The 19,259-nt window shown below is 36.3% G+C and overlaps 1 protein-coding gene and 1 long non-coding RNA gene across 6 annotated transcripts in view; one reads left to right on the top strand and one right to left on the bottom strand.

Moving 5' to 3' along the window:
• The window catches only part of UGGT1 (UDP-glucose glycoprotein glucosyltransferase 1), a 42,840-nt gene that overhangs the window by 22,756 nt on the left and 825 nt on the right, over window positions 1–19,259 (bottom strand). For both annotated transcript variants that reach the window (XM_027463887.3, XM_072042454.1), the window contains exons 2-19: window positions 18,671–18,808; window positions 17,128–17,210; window positions 16,416–16,546; window positions 15,328–15,440; window positions 14,031–14,205; window positions 13,113–13,209; window positions 11,253–11,331; window positions 11,024–11,124; window positions 10,099–10,198; window positions 8,933–8,993; window positions 5,903–5,994; window positions 5,082–5,232; window positions 4,691–4,810; window positions 3,920–4,005; window positions 2,860–2,995; window positions 1,986–2,117; window positions 720–884; window positions 420–540 (exon numbers count right to left, since the gene is read on the bottom strand). In XM_027463887.3, the coding sequence (XP_027319688.3) occupies window positions 420–540; window positions 720–884; window positions 1,986–2,117; window positions 2,860–2,995; window positions 3,920–4,005; window positions 4,691–4,810; window positions 5,082–5,232; window positions 5,903–5,994; window positions 8,933–8,993; window positions 10,099–10,198; window positions 11,024–11,124; window positions 11,253–11,331; window positions 13,113–13,209; window positions 14,031–14,205; window positions 15,328–15,440; window positions 16,416–16,546; window positions 17,128–17,210; window positions 18,671–18,808 (2,081 nt within the window). The remainder of the gene's footprint in view (window positions 1–419; window positions 541–719; window positions 885–1,985; window positions 2,118–2,859; window positions 2,996–3,919; window positions 4,006–4,690; window positions 4,811–5,081; window positions 5,233–5,902; window positions 5,995–8,932; window positions 8,994–10,098; window positions 10,199–11,023; window positions 11,125–11,252; window positions 11,332–13,112; window positions 13,210–14,030; window positions 14,206–15,327; window positions 15,441–16,415; window positions 16,547–17,127; window positions 17,211–18,670; window positions 18,809–19,259) is intronic.
• On the top strand, window positions 2,010–19,240 carry LOC113844426 (uncharacterized). 4 transcript variants are annotated; one of them, XR_011811374.1, is made up of 4 exons: window positions 2,010–2,148; window positions 7,327–7,430; window positions 15,093–15,232; window positions 19,074–19,240. It is a non-coding gene; the product is annotated as an uncharacterized lncRNA (long non-coding RNA). The 4 variants fall into 4 exon arrangements; XR_011811375.1 differs by lacking the exon at window positions 19,074–19,240 and adding an exon at window positions 15,887–16,422 and having other exon boundaries at window positions 15,113–15,232; XR_011811373.1 differs by lacking the exon at window positions 19,074–19,240 and adding an exon at window positions 15,887–16,422.

Raw genomic sequence — 19,259 nt, 5'->3', positions numbered from 1 at the left:
TTCAGTGTTATTACTTAATACTTTATCCATGAGAAGTTCTGCTAAAATATATGGCACAGCCAGTCCTAAGTAATTCCAGAGATAACTGTCATGCTCAACTCAAAAGTAGGTTAGAAGTACGAAACAAAATGTTGCTTTATATATAGAGTACATGACTGTACTGTTTTTGACTTTTACTAGTGTTCCACAATTTCAATAGTCATAATCCCCTAAAGATCTGTATAGAAGTAAAACAAATTCCTGTTCTGAGAAGTTTGTACATACTGATGCTATTATTGTACGTAGCATCTCCCCCAACATCAGGACTAGAATGTTACTTGGGGTGCTGTTAATGCTTTGCCACTAGAGTTTTCCATTGGGACAGCAAATGTCTTTGAAACAGGTATTTCAAGTTTAATTGAATTAAAAGCATCCCTTACTCATTGCTGTCAGATCTAGGTACTCTCTGTCAGACATTAAGATCCTTGAGTTAATTCTTGGAACAACATTAGGCTGGTTCATGATATATTCAACCACATCTTGATCATTAGATAATTCACCCTGAAGAAAAGAAAAAAAGGTGGTATTTAAATATCACACACATATTTGCCATAACTTAATAAAAATAGAAGAAGTTTTGCAAGTTAAGTTGTTCTGTGTATTGCATATTTACGGACTTCAGAGAGAAACATAATTTGGAAAAAACTGCCTCAAAAGTCACAGCTGAACTCAGCACCTACCAGGTATACAGCTCGCTGGAAGATGCTTGTGGTTTCCAGGATTTTGTGCATCGTCACAGTTTCTAGGTCATCAGGATCCAGCTGATCTTTTTGAAAAGGCATTCCATTGAACAGCACTACAGGGAGAGGACCTACACCAGTCTGCTCGTAGTAAGCTCTTGCTGCCTAAATCCAGGGAAGGAAGTAGCTTTACTATGTCAGCCTGTTACTACAGGTGTTCACAATGTTACTATGCAATATCCACAAATATCTGTTCTAAACACACTAAGATGTCTTTTCAGCATTATGTAAAACACTTCCTATATCTTACATGCATATGATGGCCTTGTCTTTCAGCATTTCAAAGCAAAGAGTTGCTTTATACTATGGAAGTGCAGGTAACTAGGCAGCGGACTAGCAGAATATCCCATTAAGTTCATAGTGTAGACAAATTGATTCTAATGAGCATATTCTGGTAATAGCAAAAAAATGGACAATATGAAACCTGCGTTTCCTCTTTAGCTCCCATGGAACTATGCGAGCATTGGTATTTGCAACACAAGTATCTTAAGTGTTACAAAGTTCTTGGAGACAGAATTTTCATTCATTCATCTAGAATTTTTATATGAATATAATATACATATATTATATATAGAATCCCAAATAAGATCTGTCTCATCATCATGTAAAATTGATCCAATATTATTTGCTCTCCCAACTTTTTCCACATAGGAAAGGATCAACCCTAAAAATAACCTAAAGAAATTATTTGAGGAAGATTATTGAATGCCTCACCATAGGAAGACCATTTTGAATTCATCTTCATTGCTTTGTTTCATACAGTATTCAAATACTGATGATGATAATAGATAAAATTCACACCAGTCCCTCCCAAACGTTAAGCTCCTTGGTCTTCTTATGAACCATTTCAGTGCCTCAATTTTTTTTGATGCAGTTTTAAACTCTACTAAATTCTACATGCCAGAATGAATGTAGGATCTATGAGTCACAAGAAAGTTATCTTGATTCCTGTACTACAGAGATTTTAGGAATCATATAGTAGATATCCAAAATATAATATAATATATATATTCTATAAAAGTTTGCACTGAACCTTTGCACTGAAGTTTGCACTTTAAGCATTATTAAAAGTCATACCAGTTCGATAGTTTAATAGATGCATGCTTAGTAAATAAGAGAGCTGCATGAAGGAAACATACATAACCATAAATTCATAACAGCTTTGAAGCAAAATGGTGAAAAATGTTTTATTTCCTAAATTCTTACCTTTCTGTTTTGATCATAGGCAGAATCAATTCCCAGAATGCTGTTCACTTCCACATAAGGATACTGTTTCTCAAGAACACTAACCACATGCTCCACTTTCAGCTGATCTCCTGTTTTTACTTTGTTATATATCTGGAAGGGGGATACAAATACAAGTTTACAGGTAAGCTGACCTACCACCTGTATTCCAGTAATGACATAAAACATTAACATGAATTGCAAAACATTTTCTGCTGAAACACAGTTATCCATTGAAATAACATTTAAGTACAAAGCTAGAAATTACGAAGTACTCATAGCTGTGAAAATTATCCTGCTTTACCTTATAGTCATTCAAATGACTATTCTTCAAATTTATCTTTAATTACAAAAGTAGGGCTTGGAAAAAGAGATGATCATGTAAGCATATCCGAAGAGCTACTTTTCCCTTCTAAACTCAAGACATGCTCATGAACAACTGAGTAAGCCTCACATGTAAAATATACAACTGATTATGTTTCCTTCTTGAAAGCACAAGATTTTGCTTATTTGACTTAAAATTTTATATTGAAACAAAACTGAGAATAGAAGTCATTGTCTTGAAGCTACCAGCAGTATAATATTACAGTACGCCCCAGCTTATAGATTTCTAAAACAGTCAAACCACAAGTGAAAATGCATTTGCTAGTACCTACATGTTTATCACTTTATGGGGCAAAAATACAAAGCAGGAGCTATTCAAGATAAAAATTATATTACACTGAAGATATACAGCAGTTCAGAATTCAATGGCAGAATGAGGAACGAGGTAGGATTAGAAAAAAACTTACCACGCTAATCTTATATATGTTGAAAATATTAAAAATACCTTTTTCCATTTTAAATGAATACTTACTGACATGACTGTCTGGAAAGCATAATTATTGTCCATTTCTTGTGCCACATAATTGTACACCCTAAGAAGGGCAACACCAGGATCCTGAAGTCCATCAACATCCTCTGAGTCATTAACCACAAAGACTAGTCCTATCCTGCAATCAAACAAACCCCCGTAATGTGAATCTATTATACTAATAAATAATCAACTCTTCATACAACTGTGGAATACAATCATCATCTTAAGCAAAGGCTTTTCCCTAAATAGACTAAATAGAAGATTTTGAGCAGTGTGACCTGGAATCAACATTACGACATACAATCTCTAATGGTGAGTCCATCAGAATGTTGCTTTCATCTCTCTTTCATCCATAGTACTTGCTTTTAAGTTTGTTTTGGACTGTTGAAGAAGTTTTTATTCAACTTTGTTTTTCTGGTAGCAAAAGTTACATTTAAGAATTTTTAAGGAAAATGTTCAGAAAGTGCCGTTCCCAGACACCAATACAAGATATTCAAGGTGCTCGAGCTAGTCCAGAGAAGGGCAACAAAGCTGGTGAGGGGTCTGGAGAATAAGTCTTATGAGAAGCGGCTGAGGGAGCTGGGGTTGTTCAGCCTGGAGAAGAGGAGGCTCAGGGGCGACCTTATCGCTCTCTACAGATACCTTAAAGGAGGCTGTAGCGAGGTGGGGGTTGGTCTGTTCTCCCACGTGCCTGGTGACAGGACGAGGGGGAATGGGCTGAAGTTGCACCATGGGAGGTTTAGGTTAGATGTTAGGAAGAACTTCTTTACCGAAAGGGTTGTTAGACATTGGAACAGGCTGCCCAGGGAAGTGGTGGAGTCACCATCCCTGGAAGTCTTTAAAAGATGTTTAGATGTAGAGCTTAGAGATATGGTTTAGTGGAGGACTTGGTAGTGTTAGGTCAGAGGTTTGATTAGGTGATCTTGAGGTCTCTTCCAACCTAGGTGATTCTGTGATATTTAGATATTTAACATTCCTAAAGTGTTCTAGCAGTAAGTACTTTACAATTGCAGAAGTTACAAGAATGAACATTAAAAAAAGCAGAAAGACAGTTAATTACCTCAGTGGGATGTGGTTACTGAAGAACATCTCTGCCACATTCAGTAATTCTGCTGTGGTCTCGTGAGTAGGATCTACTATCAGCACCTACCCATAAATTAAAAGTGAAAGGTTTCTATTCCCTTAAGAAGTCAAGATACTCTTCTTAATTCACATTTTGTTGCAGTATTATCAATCTCATTTTATATACTGACAGAGAGATGAGACCCACTAAGTCAGAGTTTCTCCTAAAACCTTTAAGAAATCCAGAATCATAACCGAAAATATCCCATACAAGCTGGTCCTCTACCATCTACCTTCTAGAGCTACCATAGAGATTTCACTAACTTTTTATTGGATCTAAATATAACCGGTTTGCCCAGAGACAAAAAGGACACCCAGGATTAAGCTGAGGACTGATGAACCAACTTCATGAACCATTTCATGAACCAACTTCAGGTATTGCAAAGTTGTAATGCATACAAATTCTCCCTTGTCAGATGATAGTTTGTTCCACCAGTGGAGCAATTTGTGGATGTGTAAGTGGCATACACTCAACCAGTCTAATAAATGCCAGAGAATCATGTGCAATAATTTCAGTCATAGCTCAATAGTACAGTAAAACAAAATATTTTAAGAGATATCTCAAGTGGCAGAGAATCCAGAGTACACATAGGTTAAGTTCCCAAAGCTAATGTCCCTGATGTTAAAAACAAAACAACACAACACAAAAGCAACAAAACACACACAACACCCATGAGCACATTTCATTTCTAGTCAGAATACTACTTACAAAGTTATGGAAGTTTTTTCTGATTTGTCTGATCACCCCTGGAAATGTGGGACGCAGCAGTTCTTGCACACTGTAAGGCCAGGAATTATACCGACTGTCAACTTCTAGATTGTTGATCCACTAACAAAAAAAATAAAGGCATTTAAATGACTGTTCTTCTTGCTCAAGCCTGAGATTCTAAATATTTTATAATTAGATGATATACTGAGTACTACACGAATAAAAACAAACTTTTGAGAAGAGCTAATTACATTTAAAACACAACATTTGTTATCCATACTGTTCTCTTTTCTTCACTGCAATCGAGGTAAGAACAGAAGTTCCCCTGACATCTTAAGAATGCACCGCTCAAAGGCAAATAAGATATTTTCTTTATAAAAACCACACGCACTGAAATAGCAGGGCTTCTGATGTCCACAGCATAATCTGAATCTGATGGCTGGATGTTCAACTTCAGAACATTGTGCAAGGAAAGACCCTCAATTCCTAAGCTGTGCAGGCCTTCCATAACACGGGCTTCGTTGCGTAGTACATCAATCAAGCTGGAAGGAAAATTAAAAAAAAATATATGAATTTTAAAGATGCAGCAAATAACTTGCTGTACCCTAAGAGTAACAGATTAAAGGTATAAGTAGTAGTGCAAAGGTTTATTGATATTTATAGGCTTGTTTATTTTTCACCTATTTCTAACCATCCCAAGGAACTTGAGACAACTTTAGTCACCCAATTATATTTCTAGAAAAAAAACTACATTAAATAAAGATAAGTAAAGCATGAGACATATGTAATTTCAACTCCATACTATTGAAACAGATCTTGATAAAAAATATAGGGTGGTTTTCACATTAAAAACGTACATGGACTTATTCTTTGAGAATCAAATAGTCTACTATCTTCAGAATAAAATCTGAAGACGGTCCCTGGAAAACAAAATCTTACTTGTTCACAGGACGTAGCACAACAACAATATAAATGTGACTTCCCATTCTGATATTCTTGGGTATTGCGCTTCTCTTATCAACATTTTTGTAAAACAAACTCATTTGCATAATGGAAGGAAACATGATTTGCATTTTCCAGCAATTAACTTTTAAACCTAACCTAAATATGCAGACATTTTGAAGATTCAAAACTGTCTAAATGACTTTACTACCCATGCACAAGCAGTATACAAGATTCTAAATGATACAATTTTTCTGAAGACATTCCTACCTAAATATGTCTTGAGTGTCTAAATCAATAAGTAGTCCATTGATGAAGAGAGCAGAATCTCCCGGTTGTAACCCTAATGTTCCTTTGAAATACTGAAAGAAAGTAGAAAGAAGGGCATTAGAAGAACGCTGTGCATAGAATAAATGTTACTGGAGTTCAGTGTGTCAAAACTGTGGATTTTATCTCCATTATTATTCCAAGTTGCATTATATTACTTCCCAACTACAGTCTTTATTATAAAGACTTTGTGCACACACTCATACCAGAAGACACAATCGAAGCTATCTAGCGCATAGACACACAAATGAGACTTCTATTTGTTTCTACATGACTCACTAGCAGATTTGGAAAGTTCCTGAGCAGATATTTTTTTTTAAAGAAATCAGATTACATCATTAGAAGTGCTTGAGAGTTGTCATTTAATATTTTTTTAGCTGACAGCCCACAAAGCAGATTGACAAATAGCATCCAGCTAACTATCCTAGTTTTTTAAAGCTTAGTTTTGAGAAAACCAGATGTTTACATGCTGGATTATTGAAGGGTACTCACGAGGATAACTAGCTACTGTGTTTAAGGTACCAACTAAGTCACGGGCTAATGGATATGTCATCAATGAAAAGCAGATGAGGTGTTTCTGTAGTCTGATCTCCCAAAGATCAGGCATCCCGCAAACAGAAAACTCTTATGAATACACTGGAATTTCTTCCAAGTACCTCTAAGCAGTACCCCAACTGAGCAGATAGTTGTTGCAGAGTTGATGAACCACCACAGAGAACAACTTTGAACCAGAAGAGTTAAATAAAACACAGTCCTCCCGAAGCAAAGTTCACAACTCTAGCAAGAAAAAAATACTGTTTTTTTAAACTTAGAAATGTCATTGTTGCCTTCCAGTACCTCTTGCTATGCAGTATCAGCTATAAAATTCCCTTAAGAGGCACAATGAACACTGAAGGAGAAACACAGTATTTGGACATTAAAAAGCCTAATATCATGAAGAAGAGCAAAGCAAATGGAGGAATAGCAAAGTACCAAATAAAGTACCAAGAATAAGAAAGCAGCATCTAGTCTGGAAGAATTTAAATATTTTATTAAATAATAAAAGCTCCCAGAGAAGAGCTGAGTACATGCAGTGTTAATTTCTGCCTTTTTATGAATAATTATATACTGAACTATAACTTACTAAAAGCAGTGAACTTTACTACCAGGTAATATCCACACAAACCGACAGTCATGCAAAGAATAGCTTTGAAGGGCAGGGTTAGATCTAGCCAGATCTGGATCTGGTAACCTAGATGTATTTGGAATGAAACCGCATCCACCAAACCATGGGGGGTTACCTGAGGACCAGTCTGATCTAGCACAAAACAGAAAAGCCACCAGGTAGCTTTAACTTGCACTTACATTCTATACTTTGTCCCTTCCAGAACCACACCAGACGACAGTGTCAAACCGCATCCCTTCTTTTCTCATTTTATTGCTATTGAACAACAAGGGATTTCTCTTTCAGAACAGGAATCTCAGGGGACTGGTAAGTAGCTTCCAGTAATTTTGCATTTACTATGAGACTAGCGAAATATCAGTGATCAGATTTTAAACAAAGACATAACTGTCTACATTTTATAGCAGCACAGATAATATACCAAAATCTATTGTTTGGCTTTGCTTTATTACCAATTACAAGATTTCCTAGCATTATTTTTTTCAGTGCTTTGCTAACACCAAATAAACAACAGAGCTGTTGAAACATTAAGCAATGACCTCCACAGATCCCTCACAACATTTGTTTTCATTTCAAAACACATGTAGACTTATTTAGATAACAGTTAAATTTTTATTCCTTTACTATTTTCACTCTCAAAACAACAGCGTTAGGACCATTTCTTCCAAATAGTGTGGATCATTTTAAGTCATGACAGAAGTTTTCCTATTTATTATGCTGTTTCCTTGTAAACGCTGATCAATTCAGATATCTAAGCACCATCTCAAACTGCATGATGAGAAATCTGCATCCTCAAAAACCTATTAAAAGGTGCTTAAAACTTCTAAAGCAATAGCTTTCTAACAAGCTACATTCCATTAACCTTAGACATTTTAAAATAATCCAAAAACATAACTACCTTTTCACTCTAATAATTTTCACTAAAAAGTGCCCACACTTAATATCCAGTTCCTTTTGATAAGTTCAAGATACAATCAAAACTAACAATCACTAACTTGAAATTAGTGAAAACCTCTTTTTTAACTGTGAACCAGAATGAGCAGTGCTGTGACATTCAGATTTTACACATCTGTTGTACTATTCAAGCAAATATAATGTCAAAGACTTGAAAGAATAGCAGAGTACTACAAGAAACGTATTAACCATATCAACATTTTGAGCTAACAAGCCATCACTACAAGGGCATCATACTCGGGGTGGTTGCACAAGAAGCAAGGACTAATGTGACAGACATCAACATTTCTACTTCATTACTGATGCAGTCCTGTCCTGATTATAAGATTAAGACTGTCTATGTGGATATCCTAAGAACACCTAAGCCATCTGTTTTCAGAAAAACAAATAGAACATTTTTCCCCAGTGTTACCTTCATTGTATTTGAAGTTCATTTTATAATGGTAAATAAATACAGTTAACAGATTCTAAGTTCAGAATGTCCCTTTCATATATATTAAAAAGTGCTTGCCAAATAACTGTTGGAGCACTTGACTACTGTGAACTATTACAGTGGCAGCTCTAAGAACAAAATACCCATGCCATCTTTCCTCAACAAACTCTTGATCCTACTCAAAGAATTTTTTACCAGCATTTTCATATCTGGGTAAACAACCTAAATTATGTTCTTAACCCATGTTTGAAAAATTGAGCCCCTTCTTTGCTTCCCAAATGCATACTAAGACAAAATTGCATGTGAAAACAGCATGCCAATATTTGGGGCAAACTGACATTTTTAATAAATTATTATTATCAAAGCTTGAATTTATATTAAAATATAAGTGCGAAATCACTACATTACTTCCTGGAAGCATTACCTTTTGGTTCTCTTCAATTTCTGCTCTAAGTTCAGAGGAAACAACTGTTTTCGTTATGGCTCTGCAGAAATAAAAACATGATGCTGTGAATCATCTTTCTGTTTATCTAATGGATAGATTAGATATCTAATTATCCCACTTTTTGTACTTTCAATATATTTAGTATTCTAATATAAAAAGCTACAATCAGAAGAACCTGCACTTTGCAGTACCAAGCATTTTTTCCTGAAATATATACATAATTCAATAGAACATAAAACCAATGTTCACATGCCAACTGTACCAGGAAAGACAAGCTTTTGACTCCATGTCTAGTTTCACATTAATCCCATAATAAAAGTGGGCAGCTTCCAGAAAGATAGAGGTGGAATCTGACAGCACAAAATACAGGGATTTCACTCTTTATTGTGGGCTCCCATTCCTTTCCTTATATTGGATCTAGAGATTGAACCGTCACAGAAGGGCCAAGTTCAGTTTCTGGTCATATTTGTGAGCTAAGTGACAAGACCATCCACACCTTAAGAAGTTATCAACAGTACAGTCATAACATCTGTCTCTGGGGATAAGACCAGAATTTGTTTTGTTTTTTTTTCACTCAAGTATATCTGCATCTGCTCAAAAAAGGAGCAGCTCCTACATCATCATCTTTACAACCCAGGTCATGAAATCTATCAAAAGAAATCTATTTCTTCACTGGTTGGGCAGGCCACATTATGACTGAATTACCTGAGCACATTCAAATTAATTTCAAGAAATTGACAAAGTGCAAAGAACAGTGGAATTGCACATCAACATCTGACACAGTTGACTGGGCTGTCTGCTGAAATGAATCCCAAAAGAGTGGGATCCAGTGAAAAGGTTAAGTTTAAGACACCAAATGGAAATCCTACCCAATAAATTCTTGAGGACTCAAAACAAAAGGTTCAGAAGCATTTCACACCAACAGCTTATGTCTGTCAAATTTTGCACTACTCCACACCAACTGCTGAAGAGAAACACTAAGATCCTCACTGTAATCATAAGCTGAAGAACATTTCTGCATAAACCTTCTTCGGTGTTTGCTTTCAGCTAAATAGAAATGCAGACATTAACCCAACCACTGTTGCCCGTCTCATGTTCTGCTGTGAAAAAAAAACAACTTTCCAAGTATTCATTATTGGAATTACCTGGCCTTTGTAGGAAAATTCTGACTGAGATCTTTCATGACCATCAAAGCATCCACAGGGGGAGCAGTCAAAATGCGTGCAGCAGTTTGAAAACTTAAATCTACAGGTGAAACAACAATAAAATGAAAACATGCTATTGCAGTCATCTTAATTCTGGCTTTCAACCTTTTTGCTCATTGGTTACATAAAAAAAAAGTATTTACTTTTTCATCTGCACCTTTAGATACATTCTTTTGTCTTCTTCCCTTCTATTACTTGCCTTGAAATAAATAATCCTTTCAGTATGAACCAATACCACCTACAGGTAGCTTCAATGAGACTAGACAATCACTTTTTTTTTGGTCTGGGTAGGAAGATCTACCCTTCAGAAGGGGCCTAGGGAATTATTTCACAAGCTGGAAATACAAATTCCACTTGATTGGATATAGGTAAATTCACTGTGGCTACAACACACGTTCAGTATTTCCTATTACTTTTTTTCAGAGGATGAACAACCCTTCCACAGACTTCTACTGATGATTTGCAAGGAAATAGGTCATAGCTGCATGCAGAGACTCTTGAAATAGATTTCTTTTGGTCTTGAGAAATCTCAGCTTTCCACACCAAGGATGTGATCGTGGAAAGAAACTTTACATTTCCTTTGCTATTCTGCATTTAGTCAGTTTAAGAACAAGTGGCTTTCTATTCTTCAAAATATAGAAAGCAAACTGCACTTCAGAAGTCCCACGAAATAATCTTTCAAAAGGTATTTCAACAGGACTCTGTAAAGAAGCTTTAGAAAGCTGGTTGCTTCCAGTGCAGAAATTTACAGTCAAGTTCTCTGAACTGCGTGCAGCCACTACTGGCCTCATTTTTATAGAGCACGGGAAGACTGGTTTACATTAAGTTTTAGCAATGCTGTATTGAAGCTGTTCATACAGATTACCTTGTAATTGCCATACTTTCAAAGGTGCCATTTCATTGGTACTCTCCACGAGGTGTTTTCTAAGTTCTTTCAGCTCTTCCGTCAGGTCAGGATACAACTGCCTAAAAAGGAATAAGGGTAAAGCAATTCTGGGGTTTCCTGTAAGCAAGTCTGCTACTAATTTGAAGGAACTAGCATATGAAGAAGTACGCTGCTAACACATATGGCTAACCCAGCAATGGAGTCTTACCTCAGTTTCCCAAAAAGGAATCCTTGAACTTCATCGATGGGGTCATTTTCATCTATTACTGTAGCATTCACATCTGTGCCTATAAACACAGAGAAGGAAAACACTACCAAACTATTCAGAAATAGTTTTCATGCCTATTTTGGTAAGTTCAACAAAATGATACTGTAGTAACTGAGGACAAGAAAAAAGCCTAGTTTCAGGTTCACTTTGGAACCCGTATCCAGGACACACTAACTGTACAAACTAACACTGTAACAGCTGAAATAAAACCTAGTTGGATTGCTTAGAAGCAAAAGCTTAAACTAAATGGAAATCTCAGAGACTCAGAGATTTAGGCGCTGCAGAAGAAATCACTGGGGCCTAGGAGCTTTCATGACATGAAAGCTTTGCAGAGTAAGTGAAAAACTCCTATCAGGAGCATAATCCTGATTTTAGCCCCAAAATACAGGATAAAAAACAGTATCTGAGTAAAGTCCAATTCTGGGCTTAAATAACAAAAATAACAAAAAGTGCAAAAGACTCACACAATCTCTTAACTAGGTGGACACAAACCAGCTCCAATCTACAAGTTTCATTCTCAAGTCTAATCAAAAAGTCCCAACCTGTTGAATGAGTGCTTGCTTATGGACATGCAGAAACAGCACAGGCACACATAAGAGACTGACCAGAATCAGACAGGAGTTTGATGAAAACCATACACCTCTAATCTGCAGCTTATCCACATGGTTTGTCTATTTTCTAAAGCATTTTTAATCACTGCATCGATACTGGTGTAAAACTTTACAAACTTACAGATAAGAAACTTTTCCCCAGAATTACTTTCACATAGACACTTGGAGACAAAGGCTTCCAACCTCCTATTTTACAAGCAATATCAGCACTTTTGCATGACTTGATAATGTATTAATGGAAATTTAAACACTGGTAACAAAAATTGTAAGTTGAATCATCTGCTTTAGTATTCTCGTTCCTCTCAAAATTAAATCTTTCTAAAAATAAAGACCAGTAGTTCTGTTTGTCAATACTCTAGTCCATGATAAGATATTTTAAGTCAGAGATTAGATCTGCATCTAGAAGCTGGATAAACTGCAAAACTCAGTTCAAAATCTAAGTTCTCTTCTTCACAGCTGTTATCTGTAACTTTAAAAAAAAAAGTGTTGTTTTGTTTTTGTTTTTTTTTAAGTCATAAGTAAAAGCAGAGAATTCTGTTTACCTTTGTGTGTGTGTATACATATTCATACGTATGAATATGTATTGAATACATATTCATATACGAATACACACACACACCATAAAATAGCTTTGGCAGATGCATTAGAGTTTGAAAAACAGATCAGTGCTCTACAGAGCAGCAAAAGCAAAAAAACCTACAGAGCATTCTGTTTTTCCAAAGAACAACATGAAACATTCTGCTCTGAGGATGGATAAGCTAAGGGAACTGGAAGTAGAGGAAGTGAAGTGCAGTACATCTGCAAAGAAATCTGGTTATCTGGTGCAAAATTAGTTGTATTAATAGTGCCATTAATAAGATCTAGTGCAGTCATGACACTGTTCTGTCCAGCATTTCAGAAATAAGGAAAACAAGTGCCTCCGCGAATATATGATTCAAAGAATGTAATCCCAAAAAGAGAAAGACAGTGATTTTCGTGATTTCAGATCAGAAGGACGAATATCTGCAATTCAGACATACATATATATATATATACTCATATATAAAACTAAATATCCCTGTAAATATGAATGTATATATACAAACCCCATATATCCCGTACACATTATAAGTAATCTATCTATATTTATATAAATATATCCCCATAAAATTAAAATGCTCACATTAAAGTAGTTAAAATAAGAATTCACCTTTCACCTGCGTATCATCCTTGGCCTTGTATTCTGTACTTTTAATAGCCAGTTCCACACCATAGCCGGAGAGGTAGACTTTTTCTTTACTGGGATTCTGTAAGCAAAAGCAAACAGTACATTGCCACTCTTTGTTTTGATCTACAAATTAAAAGCTGCCATTTCCTAAAGCTAAGAAATTTCAAGCTCATATCCATTTTAGACCCAACCGATAACTGCAAGTGAGAAACAAACATGAGTGATTCTCCAGTACTGTACTGTACTAACACAACTGTACCGAGACCTACCACACAATGACAAGGATAGACAAGTTACTTTTAAAAAGGAAAGTGGTGTATGCAATGTATGATTATTTTATCTGATGTCACTAGAAGTAACTTTTTTTTTTTGCATTCAAGTCTGGCTACTAGCTGCTCTGCTGAAGGTTTTAGCACCATTAAGCAATATTCAGAAAAAAGTCAAATAGAAGTCTGAGCTTTTAAAATGTAGAGTTAAATATCAATCCAGTGGTTAGCAGTGGTTATGGGAAGGAGATGGAAAATGGGACAAGTTGTACTAGGATTGGTAAGTGGCTCTGTAACAAAATGGCCTTTCATTTGAAAATTGGACCCTAAGGTTAATCTCTGCTTTTCATATCAAGTAACTTGAGTGGCCTGACTGTGGAAATATCTGACTATTATTTGATAGAACAACATTTTTCTAGGTTAAACTCTGTAATTTATCTGGAGACTAGCTCTGCATTTGTAAAAACCAAACGATTCTCTTACTTAAACAATCAGGAGACGTTAAATAGTCTCCAGTCCTCAGCTACATGCAATGATATAATAATGTCAGTATTCCATATTATGATCAAGCAGCAATGCATTATGTAAATGTAAATCTAAAAGAATCAAACTTTTGCTATGCAAATATACTTACAGCAATGTAGTGTCTGAGGATGTAAGTGATTTCTCCTGCCTCAGCCTTTAAAACAAGGAGCTTATGGAATCTGTAGAACTCCTCTGTGCCAATCTCAGCATAAAGTATGACGATGGGACTTTCAGGATTTGACGCTGGGTACCTGTGGTCCCCTTTGAACAGAAATGGCTTTGGCCTAAGAGTAAACATGGAAAATTATCAGTGTGATTCATACTGTGTCCTTACTCAGTGCAAGATTCATCATTTCTTTTTCTCATGTTTAATAGCTGTTTTCGTCTTCGCTGAATACATGTCAAGTTACTCCCACGTATTATCACAGTTGACAGCACTTGATGCATGTTGATAAAGCTTCATTAAAAACAGACATATGAAAAGACAAGTAGCTAGGTGCTATTTTTAATCTAATATGATACTTTTTTTAAAAAATGGTAACTACTTCCTTTAATTTTTTTTTGATTCAGTTCTGTATAGAAATAAAAGGCTAACACAGCACATGTTCTAGGAACTCAAAATCATGAGGACCCTGTCCCTGGCTGACTATACAAATAAGAAAGTGAATGAGAAGACCATTTTCAACTTCTGTTTTTAAACCACGTCTCAGATACATTGAAGTATTTAAAATATTCCCAGTGAGTCAGCGTTAACAGCCTATGAGCTATTGATGCAATATGTTTCCATATTAACAAAAATAACTTATTTTTTCAAAAACAGAACTAGCAAGATTCCTATGAAGACAAACCACCAAGATTTCTTTTTAGGAGGAATTATATTTCACAGTTTATTTTTGTTACTAAAAGTTACACTCAAATTTTGTTCTTCATCCTGTAAAGAAATCTGAATTTGAATTTTATTGCATGGTAATAGTTTTCCTTTTGTTAACACTGAGAAAATTATATAGGGAAAAAAATACCATGCTGCTTTAATAGATATAGTTTTATGAATGGATTAACTATCATTTTAAAATGCAGCCCATATCTTTCTGTTCTCCCTACATTCTAAAGACTTTACACATTTCCGAGAATTGTTACTGTCCTTCAACAAATTTTTTCCAATTTGTCCAAGCACTTTCATATGTTTTTAAGAGGAAGAATGCCGTGAAAGAGAAAGGGACCAGAAAATGCCAATCCCATCTTGACTAGCAAGAACTAAGTGACTACCACTTCTGTGCAAGAAATGGAGAGGATAAATCAAAACCAAAGAAGGTATGAACTACCAGTGTATTACAGCCTCTTTACAGCAGTGAGTCTATCTAGGTTAAGTTAAGAGATAATTTTATATTTTGAAATTAAACAAATACCTTTCTGAAGCAGTCTGTAAAAGCTTTCCAAGAGATTCAAATTCACATGTCTTCTCCCCATGCACAGCAAAAAACAGGGTACAGCCCTTTGGTGGAGGTTCATCTGCTGCTATCTGTATTAAAATATTTGCAATAAAGTAAGTTGAATGTTTGCCCTTAGAAAAGTGTTAACAGCATAACTCTGTAACAACTGGTTGTCTTCCCCATTTATTGTGCAATTTAAAGACAAGATAAAAATCACAAAACTGATAATTATCATAGAATCATAGAATATCCTGAGTTGGGACCCTTAAGGATCATCAAGTCCAACTCTTGACACCGCACAGGTCTACCCAAAAGTTCAGACCATGTGACTAAGTGCACGGTCCAATCTCTTCTTAAATTCAGTCAGGCTCTTCTTAAATTCAGTCCTAACTTTTTACAAATATTATTTTCCAAGCCTATTAGCTGTAGTAATAGTTTCTGGTACAAAATGTGAGGTGAGCAATTGTGGTGTGTGGGTTTTTGGTGATTTTTTTTTTGGTGTTACATATCAGAAACCACTATATTTGTTAAACAGCAAACAATAAAATGATTCAAGATGAGAAAGGAAGATGTCTTCTAACATTACTCCAATGAAGCATAATATTAGGAGACAACTTGCAGCAAACTGTGTGAGAACCAAGTTTAAAAAGGAATACCAAGTATAAGCATCTGTCAGGTAGAGGTTCTAAAAGTTCGAACTACATATTCATGGGTTACTATCTTTAAGTAAAACTGAGTAACGGGAACATCACTGGTGCCATAAGCATCAGCAGAGCTGTAAAGATTTTCCTCAAAAAAATCTTCACCCATTTGTTAGTGCAGAGGGTACCAAAGATATACAAACATTTCAAAATCCCAATTCTTTAGTTGACTGTATACAGATGGACTCGCATTTGGCACACAATGAAACCAGCATATACCTACATACCTTAGCTCCAGTGTACAAAGCACCGGTCAGTTCAGGATTTTTGATATTCTGAAATGTCTTGTAACACATACCTCCTTCCTGGGCCTTACACAACGCTCTACAAAACATTTGAGGATTTCCCCTGTGCTGCACTAACCTGTTGAAAAGCTTGAACCGTTGCAGAATAAGAGCGTAAAGACAAGGAAAATTTCAACAAATTCTGCTGCAAAGGTGACAAACTCTGGCAGGCTACTTTCAGCATTCCATGGTAAGAAGAATAATTGCTACCTGCAAAGTCAGAATACAAGCAGTCATCTTTCTATACCATATTCCCATTAAAGAGGGACTTTTAATCTTACTTGTGATTTATACTAACAGAAACCCATGACACTAATTGTAAACATGCATTCGACTCTTCCTCCTTAATTTTCATTACAACCAGTTCAACAGATGGAAGAGAGCTGACTTCAATAGAGATCCATGAGAAAGCATGGTCACATACAGATTCTTAAGTAAACAGACTTGGGGAGGAGGCAGACAATAAAGAACAGTAAATAACTCCCATGTAATTCACATGGGAGTTCAGTAATTCAGTTTAGAAACTGAAACATAGACAAAAAATATTAATGATGTTTTATGCTTAATGCTGAGACAAAGTAGTGAGTAAAATGCATTTCAGGCTTGTTATCTACTGCTTTTGTTAAATGGATACCCAAAAGCCTTGGGCACTTTCACAATAAAAACATTACTGAAATCAGTCCTGATTGTACAGCATTATAACAATCCAATGGAAGACAAAACTTATTGGTTTATTTTTCAACCGTCCCAATTTTCAGTCATCGTTCAAGAAAAACGTTATGAAAGCTTACCATCATGTTCAGGTGTCTTAATATTTTGACTGGCTTCAACAAAGCTCCAGAATTTTTCTTGACCTTCTTCTGATAAAAATTCACTGAACAAGAAGAGAGGAGATAGCCAGGCCTTTCAGATTTCTCCAAGTTACAATACTAATACTTTGTACAGCATTACAGAAAGTTAGCTCCTACTGTATGTTTATCCATATCAGAAAAGCATATGTTACTAGAAAAAGCAGACCAGGAAAAGCAAACAATACCAAAGCAATTAGTAGGCGTAGGCCAGGACAAACACATACTACATGAAAGAACCTCCTCGCAAAGCATCTATTAAACTCTCAAGGCCCACTAGCAGTGGCGTACGTTCTGGCAGCTTTCCTCCTTCATGTATTTCTTCACTAGCCATCTTTTATGAGAAGCATACAGTTTTGCTTACTTTGTTGTAATAACCTATAGTTTATTCGAACTACTGGCTTTGTAGGTGTTTCTTTCCTTTTTTCTTTTTTTTTTTTTTTAAATGAGCAATAGGAGAAATCACAACTTCAGACCGTGACATAATTCCCCATATATTAAGTATATGATTATAGAGTGTTAGACAGCAAAATAGTTCTCTCAACTTTGCTAACAACAAATACTTTATCAAGTCTAAACTCGTAACATGCTTCATGCGCTACAGGATGTTATGACACAAGCTTTGGAGTCCACTAGCTGCCACAGTAGCTTGTGTTTTCAAGACATTCTCACCTAACGTGACAGACATTAACTTAAGCAATGAACCACAGTGCCAGGCTTAGTAAATCAAGCTCCAGAAGGAACTCGGCACTGCAGTGCTCTGTCATTCTGGAGTTCAGCCCAGATGAACAATCCTACCTGAAGTCTTTCCTAATGGTTAGGTTACAAGTGAAGTCCTCAGCACATTATTACTGCTTGCTATTTCCTAGCCTTCTAGGGAGAGCTTTCCTGCCAAGTTCCTCTAAGTTTTCTCCAGCAGAGTGTTTGACATTATCAGGGTCTTTAATCCTGGCCATTAACACCTGAGCTTTGTATTGTATTGCTTGAGTATTCTTCAGGCTTAAAACAGAATTTCTAAAGAGAACATTACAGAAAAATAATTTCACCTCGGACCCCCCTGTCTTGTCACCCAGAGCCATGCCCATTTAAGTGAAGCCCATCAACATCCACCTGTTTTCATACGAAAATTGCTGCCCCAAATGCAGCAACTCCCTGGGGACACCGGGGTATGTCAAGGTACCCAGGAAGAAGCAAATGGGATTTTTCTGACTGCTGCTCAAGGGCTGACATATAAGAGTGTTGACATTACACAGCCATGGGAACACAGCAGCAGGTCTGTGTCACATGAAATGGAAGCAAAGCCCTCTGCAGCATACTGGACAGTTAGCCAGCTGATGCTAGTGCTTATAACTAAGCTGAGACATTGTACAATAACCTCGTGATAAACGCTAAAAATGTAGTTTACAGTTTTTAAAAACAGATAGATTATATTATTTTATCCTCTAAGCACATACTGATCTGCAAATGAAAATCACAATGCACTTACCTTGTTTCAAGTAACAGAGGAGTTGAAGACCACTTTGTAGTTAGCGATGTTGTCACAGCCTTAGAATCCCCTTTTACAAGTGAAGAGCTGAACCAGATTCCAAGAACTGCAACAAGTATTCCCATTTTATAGGGAAGCCTAAAAAAGATGAGGAAAAAAGTTAGCTTTGCCTTGTCTCTTTTTGTAAGTAGAGAATCCTACATATCCAAGGACATTAAAGCATTTTAAGATTCAGTGGCCTGCTTCATGTAATAAATCAGTTGAATAATCAGGGTCCTACCTAGGCTAACAAAAATCAAACATACTATTGAAAACATGAAAAGAGGCAAAGATTTTAAACATGACCCCTAAGCTACAATTGAAGCTAAGCTGATTGCAGCTTCCTGTATATTTGTGCTTTCAGATAAACTCGCTTCTCTGCTGGGACACACATGCTGTATGCCACTGGCTTTAAGACGTGCTGCACTCACAGCATGGCCTGGGTTGGAAGGGACCCCAGAGATCGCCCAGTTCCAACCCCCCGCCATGTGCAGGGCCACCACCCACCAGCCCAGGCTGCCCAGGGCCTCATCCAACCTGGCCTCGAACA

Source organism: Anas platyrhynchos, chromosome 9 (assembly GCF_047663525.1).
Source record: "Anas platyrhynchos isolate ZD024472 breed Pekin duck chromosome 9, IASCAAS_PekinDuck_T2T, whole genome shotgun sequence".
Classification (NCBI taxonomy): domain Eukaryota; kingdom Metazoa; phylum Chordata; class Aves; order Anseriformes; family Anatidae; genus Anas; species Anas platyrhynchos.
The sequence above is the reverse complement of the archived record's forward strand: the minus strand, read 5'-3'. Positions and strand labels throughout refer to the sequence as shown.